The sequence below is a fragment of the Grammomys surdaster genome, unplaced genomic scaffold, assembly GCF_004785775.1.
Source record: "Grammomys surdaster isolate TR1022 unplaced genomic scaffold, NIH_TR_1.0 206, whole genome shotgun sequence".
In the NCBI taxonomy this organism is placed as follows: Eukaryota; Metazoa; Chordata; class Mammalia; order Rodentia; family Muridae; genus Grammomys; species Grammomys surdaster.
Window position 1 is genome coordinate 8,608,412 of NW_021604651.1, and position 24,812 is coordinate 8,633,223.

The 24,812-nt window shown below is 44.2% G+C and overlaps 3 protein-coding genes across 8 annotated transcripts in view; 2 read left to right on the top strand and 1 right to left on the bottom strand.

Moving 5' to 3' along the window:
• The window catches only part of Pigb (phosphatidylinositol glycan anchor biosynthesis class B), a 25,161-nt gene extending 13,020 nt beyond the window's left edge, over nucleotides 1–12,141 (bottom strand). The window contains exons 1-6 of one of the 3 annotated variants that reach the window (XM_028771323.1): nucleotides 11,965–12,141; nucleotides 11,076–11,211; nucleotides 9,528–9,645; nucleotides 7,232–7,336; nucleotides 5,574–5,692; nucleotides 3,348–3,488 (exon numbers count right to left, since the gene is read on the bottom strand). In XM_028771323.1, coding sequence (XP_028627156.1) covers nucleotides 3,348–3,488; nucleotides 5,574–5,692; nucleotides 7,232–7,336; nucleotides 9,528–9,645; nucleotides 11,076–11,211; nucleotides 11,965–12,094 — 749 coding nt within the window. In that variant the 5' untranslated portion in view covers nucleotides 12,095–12,141. Of the gene's footprint in view, nucleotides 1–3,347; nucleotides 3,489–5,573; nucleotides 5,705–7,231; nucleotides 7,337–9,527; nucleotides 9,646–11,075; nucleotides 11,212–11,964 lie in introns of all 3 variants that reach the window. The other 2 variants (XM_028771322.1, XM_028771324.1) reach the window with 2 other exon arrangements.
• Nucleotides 12,046–15,937, top strand: Pigbos1 (PIGB opposite strand 1). Its single transcript, XM_028771325.1, has 2 exons — nucleotides 12,046–12,369; nucleotides 15,579–15,937. The coding sequence occupies exon 2, from the start codon at nucleotides 15,645–15,647 to the stop codon at nucleotides 15,807–15,809; it is 165 nt and encodes a 54-aa protein (XP_028627158.1). The 5' UTR covers nucleotides 12,046–12,369; nucleotides 15,579–15,644; the 3' UTR covers nucleotides 15,810–15,937.
• Nucleotides 15,938–19,317: 3,380 nt separating this feature from the next.
• The window catches only part of Rab27a (RAB27A, member RAS oncogene family), a 52,013-nt gene continuing 46,518 nt past the window's right edge, over nucleotides 19,318–24,812 (top strand). For all 4 annotated transcript variants that reach the window (XM_028771376.1, XM_028771375.1, XM_028771373.1 and 1 more), the window contains exon 1: nucleotides 19,318–19,470. The gene's annotated coding sequence lies outside the window, so the exon portion shown is untranslated. The remainder of the gene's footprint in view (nucleotides 19,471–24,812) is intronic.

Here is a 24,812-nt window from a genome sequence, read left to right on the forward strand (position 1 = left end):
ATTAATTGGGTTATTTTTGCTTATTTCTGCTGGTCCCTGGGCCTTAAATAGACTGACTAACTTAGTGAAACAACAGAAAAATAATTTGGTAGCAAAACCTATTCAGATACACTATCATAAGTTAGCTATGGAGGACTAGGAGACTCAAGATGAGGTTGTTACTCTATTCAGGGTGTTCCCAAAACCCATCTCCACCCAACCTAAAAGAGGGGACTTCCACCCCTAGACCAAGCAGAGAGGGGCCACCCAGAACCCCCTCTGACAGGCTATCTGGATTCTTGCTTAGGCTGCGAGGCTAAACACTGCAAGGGAATATCAATAAAAGATAAAAATATCTCTCTGGGTTCCCTGAGGGACAAGCCTGACTGCATAGGGGTTGATGTCAAAAGTATCTCCTCTCCAGGAAAAAGACATTGGGACGGGTATGACCCTTATGCCTCACTGGACAATGACATGGGGGACCAGAGCCATTACAAGGTCCCCTTCAATTACTGGAGGTCAGGCCTCTATCCCTGCCTTCGCAAGATTAGAATTGCCACAGCCCTTCTATACTTAAAGAAGGGAGGAGATGTCAGGGGCAGCCCTGCTTACACACTGAAGGCCTAAAAGCAGCCATAGGCCTAAAAGCAGCAATAGGCCTGTCATACATGTATACTAACACAAAGTCTTGGGTCTCTGTGGAAAAACATTGAAACAGAGGGCTATAAGCTATTGTAAACAGGCAGCTTTTGTGGAAATTTACCAGCCTGAGTAGTCATAGACCTTGTAAATAGGTAGCCTTGACAGATAATACCAACTTAGATAAGGACAAGTGAATCATAGGCAGAGTCATAGTGACCTGTCCCCTGAACCTTCACCCAGCTGATACCCTGTTCTGAAAGATATCTGTATTCCCCCTGAACACCCACGCTCTAGTGTCATCCCCTTCCCCACGTCCTGCCTTTTTGTGTTTATAACCCCTGTGTGAATAAGTAAAAATTACGATTTGATTTAAAAAATAAATAAAAATAAATAAATAAATAAAAAAGAAAACCTAAAAAAAAAAAAACCAAAAACAGTTTTCCTTCTAGAGAAGCTGTTACTACCTATCCCAGATATGTTAGTTACATAGTGTTTTCTTCGTCAGCCATCCAAAGCAGATAAATATTCAACTCTTCCCTCTGCGTTCCTTAATACAACACAGATAACTCGTAACTTAAAGGATGCCTTTCAGGACCTAATTCCTCAAACACCCTTGCTTTTTCTAGGACCATAAAAACAGATTATGATAAAACCTCCAAGCAAACTATTACAGGCTTAACACACACTTCCACCTGTGCAGACATACCCCTGCTGGGGATGGGCTCCTTTGTTATGATTACAGGTTTACCCCAGCGCTGCTACCACAGACCTGAAGTTGAGCCTGCCATCTCCTTGGATCTACCTGGGGCAGTGAAGCTGCCTTGTCCAGCAGACACATTAAGTGGCTCAGTAATCCCTTGTCTTCCTAGGCCCCCACTGTCACCCCTTTGGCTTATACTGTGCTTTATTTTGATGCTTCTATTCCATGCAAAATTTCACTACAAATAACACTAGACAGTCACTCCAATGACACCTTTTATTAAAAAGAAAGGAGAACTATGGGATGGTAAACCATGCCAGAAAGCTTGGTAAGGTAGAGCAGATCTGAGTCCCCAGAAACTTGGGGTACATACCTGCAATGGTAGGTGCCTCCCTGCTCCCTGCCTGGAACATGTGCCATACTTCCTATGTAAGGAACTACCTGCGGTCATGTAGGCCTAGAACAGAGGTCTCCATGCCAGTGAGGTTCCTAGAGACCCTGAGGGCTTAGCCAATAAGCTTCCCTTCCCAGACACTAATTACTCCCTTGCAAAAGGTATTTAATCTCAGGTCCACCCTGAGAAATTGGTACACATCTGTTTTCCATGATGAACGACCAATAAACAGTTTGGAACCAAGAATTGTCTCTTATTTACCATGGCCATGGGGAGCGTGGAGAAGGCCTTCCCTACCACCAAGCTAAAGTCAAGGACAGCTGAGCTAAGCCGGAGCTATCCCACCCCCATGGCCCACCGCCAGGGCCCTGTTCTCAGCTTGAGGGTCCCTTCAATTCTAGACTCCCAGCAGCACCTAGATGTCCCAGAGTCTGAGAACCACCACAGCCTGGCCCCAGCCTCATCACAGGCCCCCTCCACCCTCCATACTTTGTTCCTGACTTTCCTGTGCAGTTCTCCAGCAGCAACTGGAGGACCCCAAGTCAGGGAACACCGGCTTTAGGTTTTCCCACATCTTAGACTGCATTCCCCCTCACCCACCCAATGGTGTCTCAGTGCTTCTCTAAAGCCCAGAACCCGCCTAGGAAGTGCAGTCAAACTCCCCGTACTTTGCCTCCCCAGCCTCCAGGGAGGAATGAGGACCCACAAGACCCTGTCTCAAAACCAAATGAACAAGTAAATAAGAAAGAACAAAATAGTTTTCTGTTGTGGACCCTACTCTTCCACTGGTCTGTTTGTCTTTGCACTACTTCTAAGTCGCCTTAGTCACTGTATGTCCTATCACTTTTCTCCTCTGAAGATCTTTAGTCTTTTGCATTCCTTTTGAAGGCCAGAGTATGGGGAGCTGGCCCAATACCTGGCACTACCCTACAGGCCAGGCCTCATACAGGGGTCTGCCATCCTAGTTACTCAGAAAGCTGAGGCAGATGGCAAGCCCATGCTCTGCTGGGCAAGGTACACCCACTGGCTCAGGAGATACTCTGAATTTTGGCATCATATCTGGACGCTCACGTCCTGTTTAACAGTTCCTGTTTCATTGCTCACCAGCTTACTGGCTTTGCTAATTTTAAACTTCTTCATGTTTCTATTTACTATAAAATAAGAACAATAGCATCATTTAAATGTAAAAAGATCATGAGGTCATATGAGCAAAACTGTTTATATCTTATACAAATATAATAGAAAACTTTAGGAAATAAAGTGTAGAAATTCTAAGAAATAGATCCTTTTGTTTCACTGGAGTATAATACAGTCAATCAGTCTCATAAACTTAGACATCTCAAACAGAATACTGGGTCAACGACATGGCTCAGTGGCTAAAGGTGCTTGCCACAGTCATCTGATAACCTGAGTTCAATTCCTCGAACTAATGCACAGAGAACCACCTCCACAAAAGTCGACCTCTGACCTCCACATATGCCTTTCAGCATGCACATATTAGTGTTGAAAAAAATAGATAACCCAAAGTTGGAACTTCCCAGAGACATCTGATACAGTAATTAGCTGAAAGATAAAAAAAAATTCCTTACAGTCTTAATAAGATGTTATAGATGGCACCACAGCCAGACTTACCCTACAGGTAGAAAGTGATGTAGAGTCAGATGGAACTTTCTCTGTTCTTGGTAGAAATGTCTGCAGAGTAACAGCACCCATGGGATAAGAGCTGTGGGGCGGACCACACAAGCAAGGGCAACCAAGAGCAAGTACTTGACACTAGGAGCAAGGAAAGCTTGTTACAGGGACACTGGGAAATGGAGCTGGAAGTCAGTGAAGTGGCTGCCTTCACTGTGAGGCAAGAAGAAAGTGCAGACATTTAAGGAAATACTGTTATTTATGCAGTGATAGCCTTTTGTGCATATATGACCTTGTGAAGCAGAGAGGTAGCCGCTAGCCTAGTGGAAGTCCATCCAAGGCCTGGGTCTGACCCTGGCACCACTCACAAGAAGGAAAGTATTATATCTTTTCAAAATTTAAGTAAATTATACTCATCTGAAAGATGCACATGCACACATAGGTTGTGTATAAACATGTGAGGTGTGTAATCCCAGCACTCCAGAGACTGAAGCAGGTGGATCACGAGTCCAAGGTGAGAATCAGCAGTTTAGTGAGTCTCCCAAGTGTTGGGATTATAGTCATGAACCTCCATGCCCGGACAAGCTGTTTGTCTGTTATATAGCCCAGGATTACTTCAAACTTGCTATATACAAGAGGATGAATTTCAGCTTCTGATCCTCCTGTCTCTGTTTCCCATGTTGCCATTACAAAAGTATGCAACCACTATGCCCAGATAGGGTCATGACGTTTTAACAGATGTACCAAGGGTTTCTCAAGCTGAATGTTACATACAGAGAACGCTGAGCAATGGGTAGTGAGACCACAAATAGATAGGGCCTGGCTAGGTCTCATGGTGATAAAGGACCAAAAGGGGGAGTTAGAGACCTTAGGCTATGAAGCACAACAAAACGGCCTGTTCCCCAAACTGTCTTGGAGTCTACATCTCCTAATTATCTTACATGACTGAAATATTCTAGTTTTCTCCCAGGGTCAGGAGACCAAACTGAGAAGCCCATTTTCTGAATCCTTACTCTTCCCTTATAGTAGCCCCCATCATATTTACAGTAACTGGAATCTAATGTAGAAATAATCTTCTTAGTGGCCACCTTTAACCCCAGCACTTGGGAGGCAGAAGCAGGTTGCAGCCAGCCCGGTTTACATAGTGAGTTCCAGAACCAGAATAACCAGGATTACACAGTGAGGGCCTGTCTTAAAAAACAAACAAACAAACAAACAAACAACAACAGCAACAAAAACCCAAGAAAATTATCTTATCCAAAAGACCTTTATGCAGGAAGAGTGAGTGGACTCTAGCTTGTGTGCTTTGCAATCTTGTCTCTCTTCCACCCAACACAATCTTTTTTCTTTCTTTTTGAGGCAGGCTCTCTATGTGCTCCTGGCTATCCTGGAAATTTCTCCTTAGATGAAGCTGACCTCATACTCAGAGATGTTTGCTTTTTGCCTCCCTGAGTGCTGGGACTAAAGGTTTGTGCCAGAGTACCTAGCTTTCAGTACACTGATTGAAATCAGATTTGACTCTGATGATTTTCTGTGTGTAGACTAAAACCCAAGGTGTGAAGAAGGCCCTGGTCCATCCCAGCCTTACCCTTGCTCTCTCCTCCCTCCACTCACTTGCTCCCCACACCAGCAGCCTGGCATCTGCAGCTCTCTCACCCCCTTGCTTCCGCTCAGACCTTCCTTGATGCTTGATCTGGGTTTTTTGGGTTTTTTTGTTTTTGTTTTCCTTGCCTTTCATATCAGTTCAACCTGTTCACCCATGGTGGTCAGCAGACCTGTAGGAACACAAAGCCTACCTTGCTTCTGATTGCTTTAGGGAACCAGAAGGCAGTCATGGCATGAGTGGGGATTATTCTCCTGGCCAGCTCCTTGCCATTGCTAAAGGCTAGCCAGGCCAGTCTCCCATGGGGACCTTCAAATAGAGCTTTACAAAGATCCTGGTACTTTCTTCTGGTCTTTGGAGCCCACTGGTAATAGACTGCTACTTCAGTAAACTCTGGGTACCACAGGATTTCCTAAGCATTGTCTATTCTTTGTAACCACTCCTTTTAATAGATTCACCATATAGGGTAACTGTTTACTGTTATACTCATTGAAAAACCTTTGTTTCTTCTAAGTCCCATGAACGCTTGGTAGTCTACTGGACATGACATGTTGATACTTGGGGTTGTTAAAAGCACTTTTTAGACTTTTGTCTGCATTTATTAATAGTAATAGCCATCTCACCTGTTCACGGACCTCAAGCCTTCCAGAGGATAGTAGAAAAGGGCGATGGCAGTAAGGGCAGTCTCCGTGGTGTTTGTGAGAGTCCGGGTACAGCAGTACCACGTGAACCAGGAGCACAGCTGGCAGAAAAACTAATGAGTCAGCAGTGAGTAAGGCTGCAGTGGGAAGTGGGAAGCTAGGTGTTCATGGCTGTAAAAAGCTGTAGCCATGGCCACATACTGTTCTTAGCCCGTGCCACCCATGCTCCAATGCCAGGTTTGTATTTGTTATGCTTGCAGGGCTTTTGATGGTTTGCACTTGGCTAACTTTTACTTCTTGCTAATGAAATTCCCAAAGCACGGACACTAAGAGTAGAATTTATAGAATATTAAAACTTCTCACTAGATCATCGGGCCACTACTCCACCTCCTACCTCACAGTGGCCTGGAATCAGCTATCCTGAACATCTATGGACCTTGCTTTGGAAATGCTGCCCTGTTTCTTCTTCTTTCTCCTGCTCTTCTTCTTCATGTATATATATGGTCATAGTGCTTTCTTTCAGGGGCATACACACACACACACACACACACACACACACAAATATATAAATAATTTTGATTTCTATTTTTAAGGGTTAGGATTTTGCTAGAGCCACGGCTGACCTGGAAGTCTCTAGTCTTGAGCGAGCTAGTCAGTATCTGGTCCTTATTGTTTCTTTTCCCTTTTTCCTTTTTTGGCAAGGCTTCACACTTGTGAGGTCAGATATCCTGCAACTAAGCTATAGCCTTTGCCATGGCTCCCAGATTTTTTGGTGAAAAATTAAGAGAAGAGAGAAGGCGTATCAGGAGACATTTGGTTTCAGGTTGAAAACTAACTAAAAATCAGTTTTCCTGAAGAACATGGAAACAAAAGTGTCATTAGTCTACAAAACCACATCTTAGAAAGAACTCCTTGTTAAAGCAACGGGTGGCTTCCTGTTCTCCTACAAGGCCTTTTAAAAAGGTTCCAATATTCATGACAGAAAAGATTTTTTTCCTTAAGGAGAACTTGGAAGGAAGGTCTCAAAAGTGGGCTGGCATATTTGCTACCATTTCATGTGTACCTTTGGCAATGTATATAAAACATAAAAACAAAACAGACAGTTGCCATGGAGCTGTGTGTCTGAATCAACTAGCAAGAACATAATCACTAAACTCATTTTCTTTTTACAATGTAAAAAACAAAACAAACCAAGGAGCTAAGAGCACTTATGTGGACAGAGTCAAGTAAAGAAACAGTGGTTCTATCCAATCCAGTCACCCACTGGGGTGTAGCTTGACTTGGAGATGCAAGGATTGAAAACCCATCTTGAAATAAACCAGTTGGGGCATGCACATCTTTAACCCCAGCACCAGGAAGACTGAGGCAAATGGATCTCTTGTGAGTTTGAGGCCTGCCTGGTCTACATAGCGAGTTCCAGTTCCTTCAGGCACTCTATCTAGTGCTGTGCTTCCCTAGCTGGCTCCTGGGATTCAGCCTGTCCCATGTGGGGCTCAATCAGGAGATGGCATACACCATTCAGATTTTGCTGTTTCTAATTATGGAAGACACTCCAGGAAGTTCTGTGGATCAGCTATTTTAGGAAGCATTTACCCCACAAATGCTCTGTATCACACTGTGTCCACAGTGCTTGGACTCACCACCCATCGTGCCACTTCCTGATTTTCCAGCTGCTTCACGAGGGAGTAAAGCCTTACATCTGCTACAGCAGACAGAAGAGCTTGGCCAAGTCTGGGAATCCAGATCTTCATTAGTTAAAAAGAAAAAGGATTGTTAAGCAGATCTTCCTGGTTTATACTGAATTGCCATAAAAATAAAAAACCTAATCATTAAACAGAGAATCATCTCTCTGCCTCCAAGCATACCCACTCACATGCTCACATCCTCACATGCTTGTGTGGATGCTTAGTTTGCTGGCTCTCCCTCCGTCCCTCCGTCCCTCCGTCCCTCCCTCCCTCTTTCTCTTCTTCCCTCTGTCCATTCCTCCATCTATCCCAGCTGTCTTTTGGGACGGCTTTGTCATGTGGCCTAGCTGGCTTTGTCTTTGTTTTTCCTCCCTCAACACCAAGCATTGGGATTTACAGGTGTGAAGCCCCATACCCCATTTACCCATTTTTATATTTTTGTATATCTTACAACACTTAATTATTCACCTTTTGTAATAGTAGAGATTGAATCTATCTTTTTAGAAGCATGTTTATTTTCATGAGCATACAATAGCTTTTGTTTTTAAGTGAAGCATTTATAGTACTATATGCTGGGTATCCTAGCAAGTACTTTATCTGTATCAGCTCCCTCCTTACAGTAATCCTCCAAGGCAGGTGTTGTCTAATACATGAAGAGACCAAGGCACAAAGAGGTTACCTGATGTTCTCAAGGTTACAGAGCTTGTTAGCATTAATGCCTGGATTCTGACCAAGGTAGGCCTAACCCCACAACCTGTAGTCTTAACAATAAAAATTTAAAACTCCAGGGCTGGAGAGATGACTAGTGGCTAAGGGTGCCTGCTGCTCTTTCAGAGGTCCTGGGTTTATAACATTCCTAGCACCCAGGTCAGGCAGCTCCTAGCTACCTACCAGCCCCAGGGCATCTGAACCTTTCCTCTGGCCTCTGTCACCAACATGTCTTGTGTGTACCATGCACACAAACACTTTTTACTTTTTTAATTTTTTTTATTTTATTATTATTATTTTTTAATCAAGATGGCCTCAGACACCCAAAAGAGAAGACGTGATCCTGTGTAGAAATAAGCTGATCCTGAGCCTGTTTTTCTAGGCCCCACACAGCACCTCAGACTCAGACTCCCTTTGGAATACCGGGCTGCAGCTTTCTTTGACTAAAAAGAAACAATCCAGCTCCTAGGTCCAATGACAGCCTAACAGACCTCCAGGGCTGAGTGTACCTCAGTGGAAGCTGCTGGCACATCTGGGAACTTGGGTTTGGCTCCCTCTTGCCCTTCTCCCAGAGGGTCCTAAAACAAGAAGGTGAGACTCGACAGACCTGTCTCAGGCCCTGTGCACAGACTCCTCTGAAATGCTGCTGGCAATCTGTAGTCCAAGAATTAAGTCTTACTGCACAGTGATGATACATGCCATTCAGTTTTTGTCATATTTTCTTGCCAAATCCAAGGAACAAAAACAATGTAAAATAGTTATTCTGCTGTTTTTAAACCGAGTTCTGATAGACTTTCTCATTCACTTTAACTTCTCTATGCCTATGTCTGTGTGCACACGAGGATCCCAGAGGGTGCTTCTGTCTTTCCCTGACACTTGTTCCCTTTTAGGCAGGGGACTGACTGGGCACTGGGGACTGACCTGCCCTGGGGACTGAGTTTTTGAAGCACAACCAAGGATAATCTTGTCTCTACTTCCTCAGAGCTAAGGTCACAGTTGTTTGCAGGGACACAGCTAGCTTGTTTCACGGCGCTGGGATCTAACTCTGGTCTTCATAATTGTGGAGCATGGGCTCTTAACCTTGAGCTATCTCTCCAGCTCCTCCTTTTTATTTAAAATTTTATTTTACTTCTTTTTAAATATATTGAAGAGTTATACATCACTGGGCAGTGGTGGCACACGCCTTTAATCCCAGCACTTGGGAGGCAGAGGCAGGCGGATTTCTGAGTTCGAGGCCAGCCTAGTCTACAGAGTGAGTTCCAGGACAGCCCGGGCTATACAGAGAAACCCTGTCTCGAAAAACAAAACAAAACAAAAAACAAAAACAACAAACAAACAAACAAACAAACAAAAAAGAAGAGTTATACATCACAGTGTCTTTGGAAAGTAGGCCTCCCAGATAAGGCTGGACTTTAGCAACAATAGACTTTTAAAAACAAGTATTGTGGTACTAAGAAAGTCATTCAGTTTTTACCAGTTAACTTCTGAAAAGGGAATAAATCTGGATTTAACAACAATTTTGGTCATTTTAATTTAAACTTACCAGTAATTGAACACTGTCTTTCCCTAGAAGATGCAGACTCTTATAAATGCTTGCAAAGATTAGGGGATAAGTGTAACCTCTCAATTTCTCTGTCCATTCCCAGGTCAAATAACCATAATTATTAATATTAAGGATTAAATGTCAAATAGTATTGAAACAAATTGCTCTTCTTTGACAATGAAGTCTGTCTGTTTGAGACAGGATTCATCCATGTAGCTGTGACTATCCTGGAACTTGCTCTGTAGATTAGGCTGGCCTCAAACTCAGAGATCCACCTGCCTTAGCCTCTCAAGTGCTAGGATTAAAGGCATGCCCTACCACCACCACCCAGTTTTTTTTTTTTTTTAATAACTTATTTTATGTGCATTAGTGTTTTATCTGCTATGTATGTCTGTGTGAGGTTGTCAGATCTTAGAGTTACAGACAGTTGTATGCTGTCATATGGCTGCTGAAAACTGAACCTCAGCCCTTTGGATAAAGCAGTCAGTGCTCTTAACCACTGGGCCATCTCTCCAGCCCCGAGACAGAGCTTTTTATTGCCTGTTTGGATAACTAAAGTCTTAATTTCTTCAAGTTAGTAGAGATGTGTTTCTCATTTTATATATATATATATATATATATATATATATATATATATATATATATGGTGTATTGTGTGTGGCTGTGCATGATATGTATGTTGATACAAGTCAGAGGACAACTCTATACAAGTCAGAGGACAACTCTATACAAGTCAGAGGACAACTCTATAGAGTTGGTTCTCTTTTCATTTAAAAAATTTTATGTGTATGTGCATGCACATGTATGTTCTGTGCACCATGCACATACCTTGTGCACATGGAGGCCAGAAGAGGGCATCAAATCCCCTAGAACCAGGATAGTTATAAGCCTCCATGTGGGTGCTGGGAATTGAACTCTGATCCTCTAGAAGAGCCTGGTCCTCAGTAGTTCAGAGCAGCTCTAATCACTGAGCAATCTTTCCAGCCCCTCTATCTACCCTTATATGAGTCTTAGGGACAGGACTAAGGTGGCCATGTTCACATGCTTTTATTAGCTAAGCCACCTCAATGATCCAGGTTTGTTTTGAAACAACTAAATCAGGCTATCCTTGAATTTACAATCCTGCTGCTTCAGCCTCCCAAATGCTGGGAGGGATTGAGTTTTTTTTACTTTATCTATAACCTCTGACTCCAAACATTGTAGGTGTATATATTAATTTAAAGGCAGTATCAAGTCTTTTTTGTTCTTTTGTTGTTGGTGTTTTGTCTGTTATTTTTTGAGGTAGGGTTTCTCTGCCTGCTGTTGACTCCTGGGAGCTGGGATTAAAGGCGTGTGCCACCATGCCTAAGTTTTCTTTGTGTGTTTTTTTTTCTTTCTCTTTTGCCTTGTCAAATCTGTGTCAAAGGAAGCCATACAATAAATAATCAGTATACAACAACAGCATACTTGGTTGAACTGAAATTATTCAAAGAAAAACTGAAAACATAATCATGAACTGAGCTCCTAAGATGAATACATACTCAGTGGAAAAGAAACCATAAAGGATATCTGAAAACCATGTGGTGCGCAACTTCGAGAGACTGCCAGTATTCATCAGGAACAAAACTGGTCTGGACTAAGAAGCAGTTACATACTCGCAGAGCAATGGTAAATAAGACCAGGTAAATGTTTTCTCCAAGAAGACCTGAAAAGCAAATCAAAGCAGTAATTGTGGCATAAACTTAGCTTCCCCTACAATTCCACGTGTGGTGCTCTGGCTCCCGCTCTGTTAAAAAAAAAAACAAAACTCTACAGCACTCCACAAAAGTCATCTTGCTAATTGAGTACTGACCCGGCTGTGGAGTTAGCTCAGGGGTGGGACTCTTGTCTAGTCTGCTCCAGGCCCTGGAGTGTGGTCCCTAAGCAATGTGTAGGGAATGGAAAACAACCCTCGAACACCTCCCACAACCACAAAAAGAGATACAAATCCCACTAGGGATCATGAAAACACACACACACACACACACACACACACACACACACACGCAATCTGTTAACCGCTGATGAGTCTGAACCTCAGTCTTACATGTGAGGAGGTTCGGAAACTGCTTTGCCCAACACAAAACTGCTGTTACTGACTAGGTAGTTGGCTGGCTGTCTCCAAAGTTTGCTTTTCCCAGTATGCGGGCAGCCTGTATGCTGAATGCAGAGTATTTTCTACTTTAGCTGCCAACAGTGGTGGTGGATTATATTTTACGTTAAAATCTGGGTATGCCAGGTGTGACGGTGTGCCATCACCACACGGCACTGGGGAGACTGAGGCAGGAGGATTGAGGCAAGTTAGTCCAAGCACAGTTAGCACAACACAGCGAAGATACTGCCCAGCGAGCCTGAGCTCATTTCCACCATGCTGTGTAGTCCCAGGTGCCCTGTGCTCTGCAGTGAGCCCAGCACTCACCACGGCGCCGAGAGCGCTTCCCCTGCGCGCTCACGTACTGCGTGGACTTCCTCTTCCGCAGCTTCATCTCTCCAGAGCTGCTGTGGAGATTGCGGAAGGCCAGGCTGTGGTCGCGGGCCTCGGGGTCCATCCTCTCCCGGATACCTGGAGCCCACTGTGCCCGCCCCTCACTTTCTAGTAGGCGGACTCATGTCACTAAGATTGGACCCCGCGAGCCGCCGTCGCTTAGTTGCTCTGACACAACCGCAGCAGGAAGTGCTACCGGAAGCTGCTGTGCCTCCGGTTGGGTCAGGAGCAAATCTCCCTGACTGAGGTTCAAGGCTGAAAAAGACAAAAATAAAGACCCTGGATGCTTTACTGCGCCTGACACACCTCGCACAGCGCCCGCCGAGGAGGCGCTCGGAGGTAACAGAGCAAAGGGAGGCAGTGCATCGCTGAGAACCAGCTCCCGGGTGACCACGGTGCTCACCCCTCATGCCACGTTCTCGCGTGGAAAGTTTCATCAGGGTTCTTACAATGACAAAAAAATTATAATTCAGTGAATTTTTATTACCTGTTCTCCACCACCCCAGTGGATTTCTCTATCCCTAATTATCTACTTTCTCATCAACTTATTATTTTCTTGAGTCGATCTCACTATGTAGATTAGACTGGCCTTGAACTCGAAAGAACTACTGTCTCTGCATCATGAGTGTTGGGATTTAAAGTGTGAGCCACCACACTCTGTTCCCTCTATATTTGTGACAGGGCCACATACTTATATAACCCTGGCAGGCCTGAAACTTGCTCTGTAGACCAGGCTGACCTCAAACTCTTGCCTCTGTCTCATGAGTGTTGGGATGAAAAGCATGTGCTTCCATGACCAGCAATCAAGGCATTTAAAAAATTAGTTGGTGGGGGCTGAAGAAATGACGCAGGGCTTAAAAACACCGACTGCATTTGAAAAATACCTTGGTTTGATTCCCAGGACCCATATACTGGCCCCATCTCTCCGAGGGTACCAGGCAAGCTGTTGCAGATACATTTATGAAGATGAATACTCATATACATAAAGTAAATTTTTAAAAAAAATGCCTTGGTGGAATAGTGAGTTACACAATAAAGTGGGGAAGTCTATGCTTCAGGTCTCAGATGCCCTCTGATAACAGTCTTAGCTTTTGGGTTGGTGGAAGGGAGGGGCCTGTTACTGCATCCTAGGATTTTACCCATTAGTTATAAAGATGTTTGTTCACACACAGATAGGTGAAAAAATTACTCTGGGACTAAAGGTAATTTGGCTTGGAGCCTGCAGCTTTCTGGCTCTACATAGTTCTAATCAGTCAACTAGTCCTTTAGAATGTTGAACAAAAGTGTTTTGTTTTTTGTTTGCCCTGGAAACAGCTTTTCATGGAAAAAAAAAAAGTCCTGCTGAGCAAACAGGTTCAAAAGACTCAGATTTAAGCTGCACAGAGAAACCCTGTTTCGAAAAAACAAAAACAAACCCTCAGATTTAAAAAAACAAAACTAAACTGCAACAGTAACACTCTACAGTTCCAAATGGCTTCTGGCTTTTGTACCCTTTTGTTTGTTTGTTTGTTTGTTTGTTTGTTGTTTGTTTTAAAACTCTTAGCCATTTAACCAAAGCAAGATTGGTAAAATTGTCATTTGTGTGGTCAACTGTATAATCCAGGGCAAGCTACTTACAGTACAGGAGCTGATGATTTTTCTGACCTGGGGCTTGGATTAAGAATCCATGCCGTCTGTAGTCCAGAAATCGTGTGGCTTCTTTACTCTGCTTTCCTCATTCACAGTGTCTGACCTAGATGTTAAGGGGTGACGAGCAGCTCTGTTTTCTAGAAAGTGCTATGTTTATTTGTCACTTTCTACTATTTTCAGTTGTTGGAAGAAGCAGCAAAATCTCCTTTCTCCCCTATTATTTTCAAATAAGGCATCCAAATGATTTGTATTTGATTTCTCATAAAATATCAAAAGAACTTAACATAGTTTTTTGTTATTGTTGTTTGTTTGTTTGTTTTTTGCTTTTTTGAGATAGGGTCTTAATATATATCCTTGGCTGCCTTGGAACTCACTCTGTAGACCAGGCTGGCCTCAAATTCGCAGAGCTCTTCCTGCCTCTACCCACACCTGGTGCTGGGATTTAAATCCTGCGCCACCACACCTGGCTCAGTAAAGTTTTATAGCCTGTTAAAAATCATTTTTGTCATACAGCTTGCTTAAAAAATAAGGCTACTGCAGAAGGAATGGTGAAGTCACTTGTCTGCTCTCTCTATTATTCATTAGATGAAGTTTAAACTGAGACACTCTTTTTTCTTTTCTTTTTTTTTTTTTTTTTTTTTTTTTTTGAGACAGGGTTTCTCTGTGTAGCCCTGGCTGTCTTGGAACTCACTCTGTAGACCAGGCTAGCCTCGAACTCTTGAACTCAGAAATCCGCCTGCCTCTGCCTCCCAAGTGCTGGGATTAAAGGCGTGCGCCATCACCGCCCGGCAAACTGAGACACTCAATTCTGGGTTCCTTCCGGGCACCTTTTGGAATAAAAAGTATTGAATGACACGAAAGGTCATAGGCCATCCCTTCCCCTCCTTTTGCTATTCTGAAAGTTACCAGTTTAAACACACTGAGAAGACTTCCATGTTAGTGGCACATGGCTGTCATCCTAGCGCTGGGGAGGTGAAGGCAGAATTGTAATTTAGAGCAGCTTGCCTGTCATAGACAACCAGAACAAACAGGCAAACACACACACACAATAACTCACCGGGAACGTTTTGTAATAGGAGAGGATGCATCTCTGTCTCACAGAACCTCCAACTTTCATTCCCTATAGGTTCCTTTTTGGGGTTTTGTTGACTTGTTTGGTTCTTCGTTTGAGACCTGTTATGTGTGGAATCCAGACTGGCCTCATACTGCCAGCGCAGCTGAAGGGCGGCCTTGAATTCCTGATCCTCTTGCCTGGACCCAAGTGTTGGGAATAACGAGCATGTGCTACCATGCCTGGAAGAAATACCAATTTTAACCTAAAATATGATTTTTTTTTCTTTTTGGTTTTTCGAGACAGGGTTTCTCTGTGTAACCCTGGCTGTCCTGGAACTCACTCTGTAGACCAGGCTGGCCTCGAACTCAGAAATCCACCTGTCTCTGTCTCCCTAGGGCTGGGATCAAAGGCGTGCGCCACCACCGCCCGGCAAAATATGATTTTTAACTACTGACAACTAATATGAAATTTTAGAAAATATTCATAGTAAGCCTATGTGTTGTCATGCAGCCCCTATGTATTTGTATCTATTAGTTAGTGATCGTTAAATATTACAAAAATATTCATGCCACAGGAAAGTAGCAACAAATTTTCTAAAGGCAATTGCAGGGCTGGTGACATGGCCCTGGAGTTAAGAGTGAAGTGCTATTCTAGAGGACCTGGGTTCAGTTCCCAGCACCTGTGGTAGATTACTACTGCCTGGAACATCTGCTCCAGGGGCACTGACACTTTCCAGCCTCCACAGGCTCCTGCACTCAGGCACACACATCTTCCCATACCCCCATAATTTAAAACAAAATTGTTTCTAAAAGGCTGCTGTACTAAGTGGTCCAATTCTTTTTTTGTCCCTTTTCCTTGGAAACAGGTCTGAAGAGGTTTGCTGCCTGTGGAGCATAGCCACCTTCAGAGTGTGTGGTACTTGGCCACCGCAATGCATGGGAGATTGCCGCTTCCACAGCTGCTCTTTGCTGCCGTCCTTGGAATTGCTGGAGGGATGTATATTTATCAGCCAATATTTGAACAATATTCCAGAGATCAGAAGGAATTAAAAGAAAAGGTGAAATTGTTGCAAGAATCAGAAGAAAAGAGGAGCTAATTATGCATAAACTGAAATTGTAGACATTGCTTAAAGTGATATTGAAATAATATATGGACTACTAACTAATCTAGTAAGAATTTAGGTGTGTTTTAAATAAATAAATCATGGGTAATGGATCTAAGTTATTTATAAAAGTAGTTCTTTATTGGTTTGTTTCAGGGCAAGAACTCACTATGTAGCTCAGCCTGGCCTCAAGCTCTAAGCCGTCCAACCTTAGCTTTCTGGCATTTGTTTTATAGACAGAATCTGTCTCTGTAGCCCAGGCTGGCTTCAAACTAGCAATCCTGCCACTGGTGTTGGGATTACAGAGTATCACCATATCTATCACAAAATAAGATGCTTCATTAAAAAAAAAATACTTTTTAGTTATATATAATTGAGTGTGCACTTCTTGTGGGTTATGTACCTGAGTGCAAGCGCCTGTGAGGCCAAAGTTGTCTCCTAGAGCTGGAGTCACAGATGGTTGTTAGCTGCCATGTGGATCCTAGGAACTGAATCCAGGTCCTCGGCAAGAGCAACACACTCTTAAATGTTGAGCTATCTCTCCAGCCCCAAGGTGTTCCACTTTAATATTCACTTATGTATTTGCTATCTTGTGTCTTCTTTTCAGAATGGGGCAGCAATTTCCTACTTCATAAATTAATTTAGCATGTTTAACAATTTAGTGTGTACTTTTAAGATTCCCCTTTTCTGAGCTGGAGAAATGGCTCAGCAGTTAAGAGCACAGGCTGCTCTTTCAGAGGTCCTGAGTTCAATTCCCAGCACCCAATTGATGGCCTACAACTGAAGTCCCATGGGATCTGGCGGTCTCCTAGTGTGCAGGTAGATGTACATGCAGGCAGAACATCCATATACATTAAATAATTCTTAATTCCCTCACTCTTGTTCAGTAAAACCACACAAATGTGAGAGGTTTGTTATGTTATATTTTTCCAGTTTTAGAAACTGAACCCAGGGCTCCCTGATGCCCTGACCTATGCCCCAAGCTTTCTTCTTGCTTTCTAAAATCTTTTTTTAAAATTTTTATTGTATGTACACTGTAGCTGACTTCAGACACACCAGTAAAGGGCATCAGATCCCATTACAGATGGTTGTAAGCCACCATTTGATTGCTGGGAACTGAACTCAGAACCTCTGGAAGAGCAGTCAGTGCTCTTAACAGCTGACCCATCTCTCCAGCCCCACTTTCTAAAATCTTTAAAGGCTTTATTTCGTAAATTTACATGTACAAGTGTTTGCCTGTACATATCTATATGTACCATGTACATGTTTGGTGTCTGTGAAGATCAAAAGAGGAGATTTGATCCCCTGGGTTTAGAGATGGTTGTAAGCTGCCCTATAGGTGCTGAACTAATCCTCCATCCTCTGAAAGAGTAGTCAATGTTCTGATCACTGAGCCATCTCTCCAGCACTCTTTGAATTTTAAATGTCACTGAGTTGCCCAGGCTCACATTGAATTCACTCAGTACCCCAGACAGGACTTGAACTTGTGATTATCCTTCCTTATTCTCTGGAGTACCTGGAACCACAGGCCATTGCCATCAGGGTTGGCTTTTATCTTTTCCTCGTCATGTAATCCATGATGGCCTTAAACTCAAATGTAGCTCAAGCTGGCATCAAACTTGTCATCTTGCTTCAGCCTTCCAAGTGCTTGGATTGAATTTGTGTACCACCATAGCTAGTTTGAAAATTGTTATTCAGATGCCAAGATCCCACTTGACAGAAGCTCTTTGAATATTAGGATTCTGGTATGTGTAATCTTTTCATTCTGGGATCCAGGCCCATGGAACAGACTTTATCTGGGCTGTGACAAGGGAGAGACAGACATAGAGACATACTCAGGACTTTGAATTGTGTGCTTCTGGTCAGGTATAGCAAATGGGTATGGAACATTTTTTTCATCGTTTGTTGGTTTAGAGTATGTTACATGATCTCAGACCAGGCTGAGACATGAACTCTTGGAACCAGATGCATAGTCAAGTCTCAGAGCATGGCTGAAGCCCTAGGTTTCAGGACCAGCTTCTACACTCTTGGTGAAGTGATGCAGTTGTGTAATCCCAGCATTCAGGTGGAAGCAGGAGGATCAGAAGTACCAACCATTGCTAATGACAATGTTGTTCCCCAATATAGTTCATATACCTTCTTCACCCCCAAAAGTTTGTGTGTAGGAAGCATGATCCTCAGTGTGATGTTATTGAAAGGTGACAGCTCGGGCTGGAGAGATGGCTCAGTGGTTAAGAGCACTGCCTGCACTTCCTGAGGTCCTGAGTTCAAATCCCAGCAACCACATGGTGGCTCACAACCATCTGTAATGAGATCTGGTGCCCTCTTGTGGGGTGTCTGAAGACAGCTACAGTGTATTCATATATAATAAATAAATAAATCTTTAAAAAAAAAAAAAAAAAAAGAAAGGTGACAGCTCCTTAAGAGCTAGTGCCTGAAGGAAGATGGTTGCCTTGCTTTTCCTGGGAAGGCTATTTCTCTTAACCCCTGATAGAACAATAGAAAAGATTCTGTTCAGGTCCAGTTTATTGGGATTGCTTACAGAAGTGTGGGTGACTCCAGTAGCTGCCATACACAGGAAGCTCCCTGGACATAGTTGAGAAACTGACTGCACTGTGGTGTGGTCCCAGTAGCTACAAACTGGGGTGGGGGTGTGATTGTGTGGGCAGGTGGATGGGACAGCTGGACAGCTGGAGTTTGTGGTAGCAGGGCTTAGGGCTGAGTGAAACTGCATGGACAGAAGCTTAACCCAAGCTTCTCAGCATTTTGCTTGTCTTGGAAGTGGAATTCGGAAAGGGCAGGGCAGGCCCAAAGGCCAGTGTTAAGCTCGGAACCACCTTTGGATGGATTTGGCTAATAATGTCATCCATTCCCAGGTTGAGACCCTGACTGCTCACAGAAAACCCTAGGCATCGATAGAAGGCCGCTAGGAGGCAATGGAGGTTCACAAGATGCTCCTGACCCTGGCAGGTCTTTAGTATGTTATGCCACCCCATGATTTCCCCTTATTTGTGTGCATTAACTGCTCTAACAGTTTTTTAGGACTTCAAGGTGAATGTAATCGAGGTAGATTTGTGTGCGTATAGACTCTGCTGGCCATTGCCTTCCAGGATGGTGTTTATTTTCTTCTGACTGAATCGTACCTATTTTTCTCGTTGTCGGGTTTAGGAACCCCAGTAGACCATGCCCAGGCTCTCTCCAGCGAGGGTGCACAGCCATGAAAAAGCTTTTAGGACAGACCTTTGGAGTCCCCAGGGCCTTCCCCGGATCCTGGGGCAATTTGAGCTCTTTGTGCTTGACACACTTGGTCTCAACGAAAACCACCCCCTGTGGTTCTCACACCTTACAGAAGGGGCGAGGAGACCCGTTCTGTGCCAGGCGAGGAGAGCAGTTGTTGGCTGGGGGCTTGCGGCCAGGTGACAGGAGGCGGAGGTAGAGGCGTCTTAGGGCCCGCCCCCACCGCGCTCTCCTCTACGGGAAGTGATGTGGGGCCGGACGGAAAATAGCGCCAAGCACCCAAAAAAGGGCAGTTGCTCGGGGTCCTCAGCTCCTTTTGGAAGGGAGTACCTAAGGGATAGAGCGCGGTGGGGACGCAGCACGTTGGGAATCTAGCAGCAACAACGCGGAGACAGCATCGTACAGAGCACCAAACCGGGTGAGCACTCTGCGTCTTGAGCGCTGCAGGTTGCAGGCGAGCAAGCCGGCCCCGGGGCTACCAGGGACATGGGACAGATCTTCGGAAGGGATACTGGTTCTCTGGAGTTCCAGGGGCTGGAGTCCAAGGTTATCCCAGGTGGTATCTAGATACTAGAGTCCCTTTAATGAGGGGGAGGAAAGATAAGTCTGCCCACCGCTCTTGTCTTCCCTCGCTTGGGTTTTGACTTTAAAAGTCTTCAGAGTCCTGCTGCTTGCAGGCAAGAAAGGACTCTCCCTTTTCCTGTCATTCAGAGAACCCAGCTGGTCAGCCTGGTCTTAGAGTAGTCACCCTATCGGAGGTAGAATTGATGCGTTGACATATTTTGCCAAGACCCGGTCTCTGGCCCAGTAGCTGGGTACCGATTTGGAAAGCCAGCTCTGAAATGTAGGAGATTTTGAGGCGTCTCAGCAGCCCCCTGACCTTTGTACCTTGCTGTTGTCTGGAGTAGGCTTCTCTTTCAAGCCTAAGGACTAACAGCTGTTCTGCCTTAGCTGTTCAGCCCAGCTGCATGAGGAAGGCAGGAGACATTTCGTATTCGTTTCTTAAATAAAGCTCTCTGTAGAGTGAAACTAGCATGGGAAAGGGAATCCCTACATTTGGAAGGTGGACAGAGAAGGATCCAGGGTTCAAGGTCAGCCTTTGCTACATAGTGAGCTTGAGATCAGCCTGGGTTACAGGAGGCTCTGTCTCAAAAAACAAACAACACCAGCAAAAAGAAAGGGAGGCCTGGTGGGGCTGAGGTGGGGGGTAGGGGTGGGGAGGGGGGTGGGGTGGTGTTACAGCAGTGCTGAACACACCAGAATGGGAATTGCTTTCTTATTTTACCTTGGTCTTCCTGCCCTCAACACTATCTTGTTTCCTCTCCATAATGGGTCTTAATTTTTTTGTTGTTTATTTCACACACACACACACACACACACACACGCACACGCACACGCGCGCGCATGTACGTACAGGCCCATGCATGTGTGTATAGAACACAGAAGTCAATGTTAAATGTCTTCCTCCATCACTATCCACTATTAGTCTTTTTGTTTTTGAAATGGAGGCCTCACTGTGTAGCTCTGGCTGGCCTGAAAATCACTATGTAGACCAGGCTGATCTTGAACTTACAGAGATCTACCTGCCTCTGCTTCCAAAGCGATGTCTGGATTATTTAGCCCATGAAGCGTTTAAACCAGGGAGTGCCAGGCCTTCAAGTTTGCCTCCCCCCATCCCCCACGTGCCTTTTAACTTTTAAGATTGCAAAGTCCCTTGTATCTCTGTGTGGAATTTATGGCCAGCTTCTCAATTCTGTTGCCTTGACTTTAGAGCACACACAGGCATTTTGAAGTGGGAAGCTGTCTTTGGGAACCAGACTTAACTTCCTTTCCTGATATCTGTTTTCCCCATCTTAGTAAAGAAATTCCACTCTTAGAGAATCCTAGACTAAACACTCCAGAATCACCCTCAGTTCTCTTCATTCATCCATGTCTCTTGCCCAACCTGAACACATTTTATTGAATTTAACTTGAGAATAACCAAATATTATTTTGGTTTAAGAACTTTTTAAGTGGCTAGAGAAATGGCTCTGTAATTTAGAGCACATGCTGCTCTTCCTGAGGACTCAGGCTTGGTTCCTAGCACCCATATCAAGCAACTCACAACTGTCTGTAACTCTGACTTCAGAGAATCCAGTACTTTCTTCTGGACTCTGCCAGTATTGTACTCATTTGCACACAAAAAACCAAACACACACACACTTAAAAATTAATAAACTGTGTAAAATTTACATTTACTGAATGAGCTGGTTTAGTGACTTAGGAGTCCTTGCTGCCTTTGCAGAGGACCTAGGTTTAGTTCCCAGCACCCACATGGCAGCTCATTAACACTTAGTAATTTCAGTTCCAGGGGACTGGATTCCCTCCTCCGGCCTCTGAAAGCACTGCACACATGTGCTGCATGTATATACGTGTAAGCAAAATATTCATACACATGAAATAAAAATAGATCTTTTGTAAATGCTACATTTATTTATCCTTTGTGTATGGTATGTGTATGGGAGGTCAGAGAATGACTTAGAGGAGTTGGTTCTTCCACCATGTGAATCCAGGGATTGAACTCAGGTTGTATGGCTTGGTGGTAACTACTGAGATATCTTGCCTACTCATTTTTGGGGGGTGAGGTGGAGAAGGGTGTGGTAGCTGAAACATGACCATTATATATCCCAGGATAGCTTGGAACCCAGTGTATAGCCTAGGCCTCAGCTCCCTGAATGGGATTACAGATGTGCCCTATACCTGCCCATAATCACATCTGCTATAATAACCACTTCTCCACTGTTTGCACCCATTCCTACTACCTTCTGTAGCTCTGTGCCTGCCAAAGCTCTTAAAGCACTTCCAACCTTGTTCTTACATCCCTATAATCTTCCCTCAACTCAGAGATCACCATACACATACACACACACACATACACACACACACACACACACACACACACATATGCACATACACACATACACATACACACACACACATATGCACATACACATACACACATACACACACATACACACACATATACACACACATACACATATACACACACATATGCACATACACACACACATACACACACATACACATATACACACACATACACATATACACACACATACACACACACATACACATATACTTACTCTGAATTCTACTTTTTTACTTTTTTCTAAGATGAGAAAGGTAATGGCATATATACTTTTAATCCTAGCACTCATGGAGCAGAGGCAGGCAGATAGATCTCTGTGAGTTCAAGGGCAGCTGAGTTTACAGAGCTAATTCCAGGACAGCCAGGGTTACACAGAGAAACTCTGTCAAAAGAGAAAAAGAAGAAGGAGGAGAAGAAGAGGAGGAGGAGGGGAGAAGAGGAAGAAGAGGAGGAAAAGAAAGAGAGAGAAAGAAGAAGGAAGGAAAGAAAGAAGGAAAGAGAAAAACAAAGTTTTCGTTGTGGCAGCTGAAACTCCGAGATGTCAGCATTCTTGCTTGCTTTGTTCCCATGATTCAGGATCCCCTGATTGCCATTACTTTGCCTCAAATGCTCTTCACTGGCCTCACTTGTCTTAGACAGGCCCTCTTACCGATGTGCTACCCCATTTGAAATAGCAACCCCACTTTTTCCTACTCCTCTCTCTACCTGTCCTCTTCCCTTTGTAGTGCTGGGATCAGCACAGAGGAGCACCCACTATGAGGGCCAGGATCAGGCTCATTCACTATTGTGTCCATCGCACTCAGGGTTATTAAGTTGTTATTATTAAGGGGCTGGAGAGATGGCTCACCACTTAGGAGCATTCAGAGGACAAGGTGCGATTCCCAGGACCCACATGGTAGCTTGCAACTACCCATAACTCCAATTTCAGGGGCCCTGATACTCTCTTCAGGCACCAAGGCAGGAGGATCAGAAATTCAGGGTTATCCTTGGCTACCTAAAGAATTCCAGGCCAGCCTGCAGAACAAGCTTATAAAGGACAGAAGGCTGAGTAGTAACGGCTCTGCTGGTTTCCCTCACCATTCCTTCCACACTCCCCCACCCGTCTTGTGATGGTGGCAGCAGGCAGCCCTCCCTCTGCCATGGCACTGAGAAAATTAGGCAGAGCGGTTTAGTAGCTTACCTATCTTCTGGCCTCATGTTAGTCTAGGGCAAGAGTGGAGTTCTCGGAAATAGAAAGACATGGACATTAATTTCTTCATGAATATTTTGCACTATAACGAACGGACCTTTCTGTGGCTTCTAACAGAAATGGCCAACTGTTGGCACCTAATTATGTAACTACTTTCAGTTGGCAGCTGTTTTTCTGTGTCTTGGCCCATTTCCATGACTACACCCTTTCATTCTTGGGGCTTGAACTCAGGGCCTGGCATATGCTAGGCAAGTGCTCTCCCAATCACTGAGCCACTCCCCCAGCCCACCATTGATTAGATCCCCTCAGCCTGGAAACAGAGTACCACTCTTGCTCATTTTGAATCTTATTTTGTAAGGAGTCAAGAGGCAAAATCAAGTGTAAGACTGTGGCTGAATGCGCACTTGATTACTGGATAAAACTCCAGGACCATCTATCTAGTCCAATGGTTCTCAACCTCCCTAACGCTTCGAGCCTTTAATACAGTTCCTCATGTTGTGGTGACCCCAATCATAAAATTATTTTCATTGCTACTTCATAAGTAATCTTGACAGGACAGACAGGGCTACACAGAGAAACCCTGTCTCTAAAAACCAAAAAAAAAAAAAAAAAGTAATTTTGATCCTGTAGTGAATCATAATATAAATGCCTGTGTTTTCAAATTGTCTTAGGCAACCCCTGATCATTTGACCCTCCAAAGAGGTTGAGACCCAAAGGTTGAGAAGCAACAATTAAGTCCGTATTTTCTCCTTTTCTTTCTTCTTTTTTTCTTTTTCGAGACAAGGTTTCTCTGTATAGTCCTGGCTGTCCTGGAACTCACTCTGTACACCAGGCTGGCTTTGAACTCAGAAATCTCCCTGCCTCTGAAGTCCATATTTTCTTAGTAGGCATCTTTATAGATCACCATACCCTACTACCTCCTACTGAATGGGGCTTCCCACTGAATGAGGAATCAGAGACTTCCCAGTGAAAATTGAACTAATTTGGCCTATAAAGTATGATAACTAATTTTATGTGTTACTCTTTTTCTCTCTCTTTCCTTCCCTCCCTCCCACCTTCCCTCCTACCTTCCTTCCCTCCCTCCCTCCCTCCCTCCCTCCCTCTCTCTCTCTTTCTTTCTTTCTCTCTTTCTTTCTGGGACTGAAGCTCAAGGCTTTCTAAATGCTAGGGGAGTACTTGGCCACAGAGCTATTCTCTCTCTCTCTCTCTCTCTCTCTCTCTCTCTCTCTCTCTCTCTCTCTCTCTCTCTGTCTGTCTGTCTTTTTTTCCGAGACAGGGTTTTTCTGTGTAGTCCTGGCTGTCCTGGAACTCACTCTGTAGACCAGGCTGGCCTCGAACTCAGAAATTCACCTGCCTCTGCCTCCCAAGTGCTGTGATTAAAGGCGTGCGCCACCACTGCCCAGCTAGAGCTATTCTCTAAAGCCTTGTGTGTTTTGTTTTATTTCTTAAAACAAGTTCTTACTATTTGTCCTGAAACTCACTATGCAGACCAGGCTGGCCTCAAATTAACAGAAACCTGCCTGGTTCTGCCTCCTAAGTGCTGGAATTAAAGGCATGAGCCACCACATCTAGCAAGATGATGATGATTTCTTCTTCTTCTCCTTCTCCTTCTCCTTCTCCTTCTCCTTCTCCTTCTCCTTCT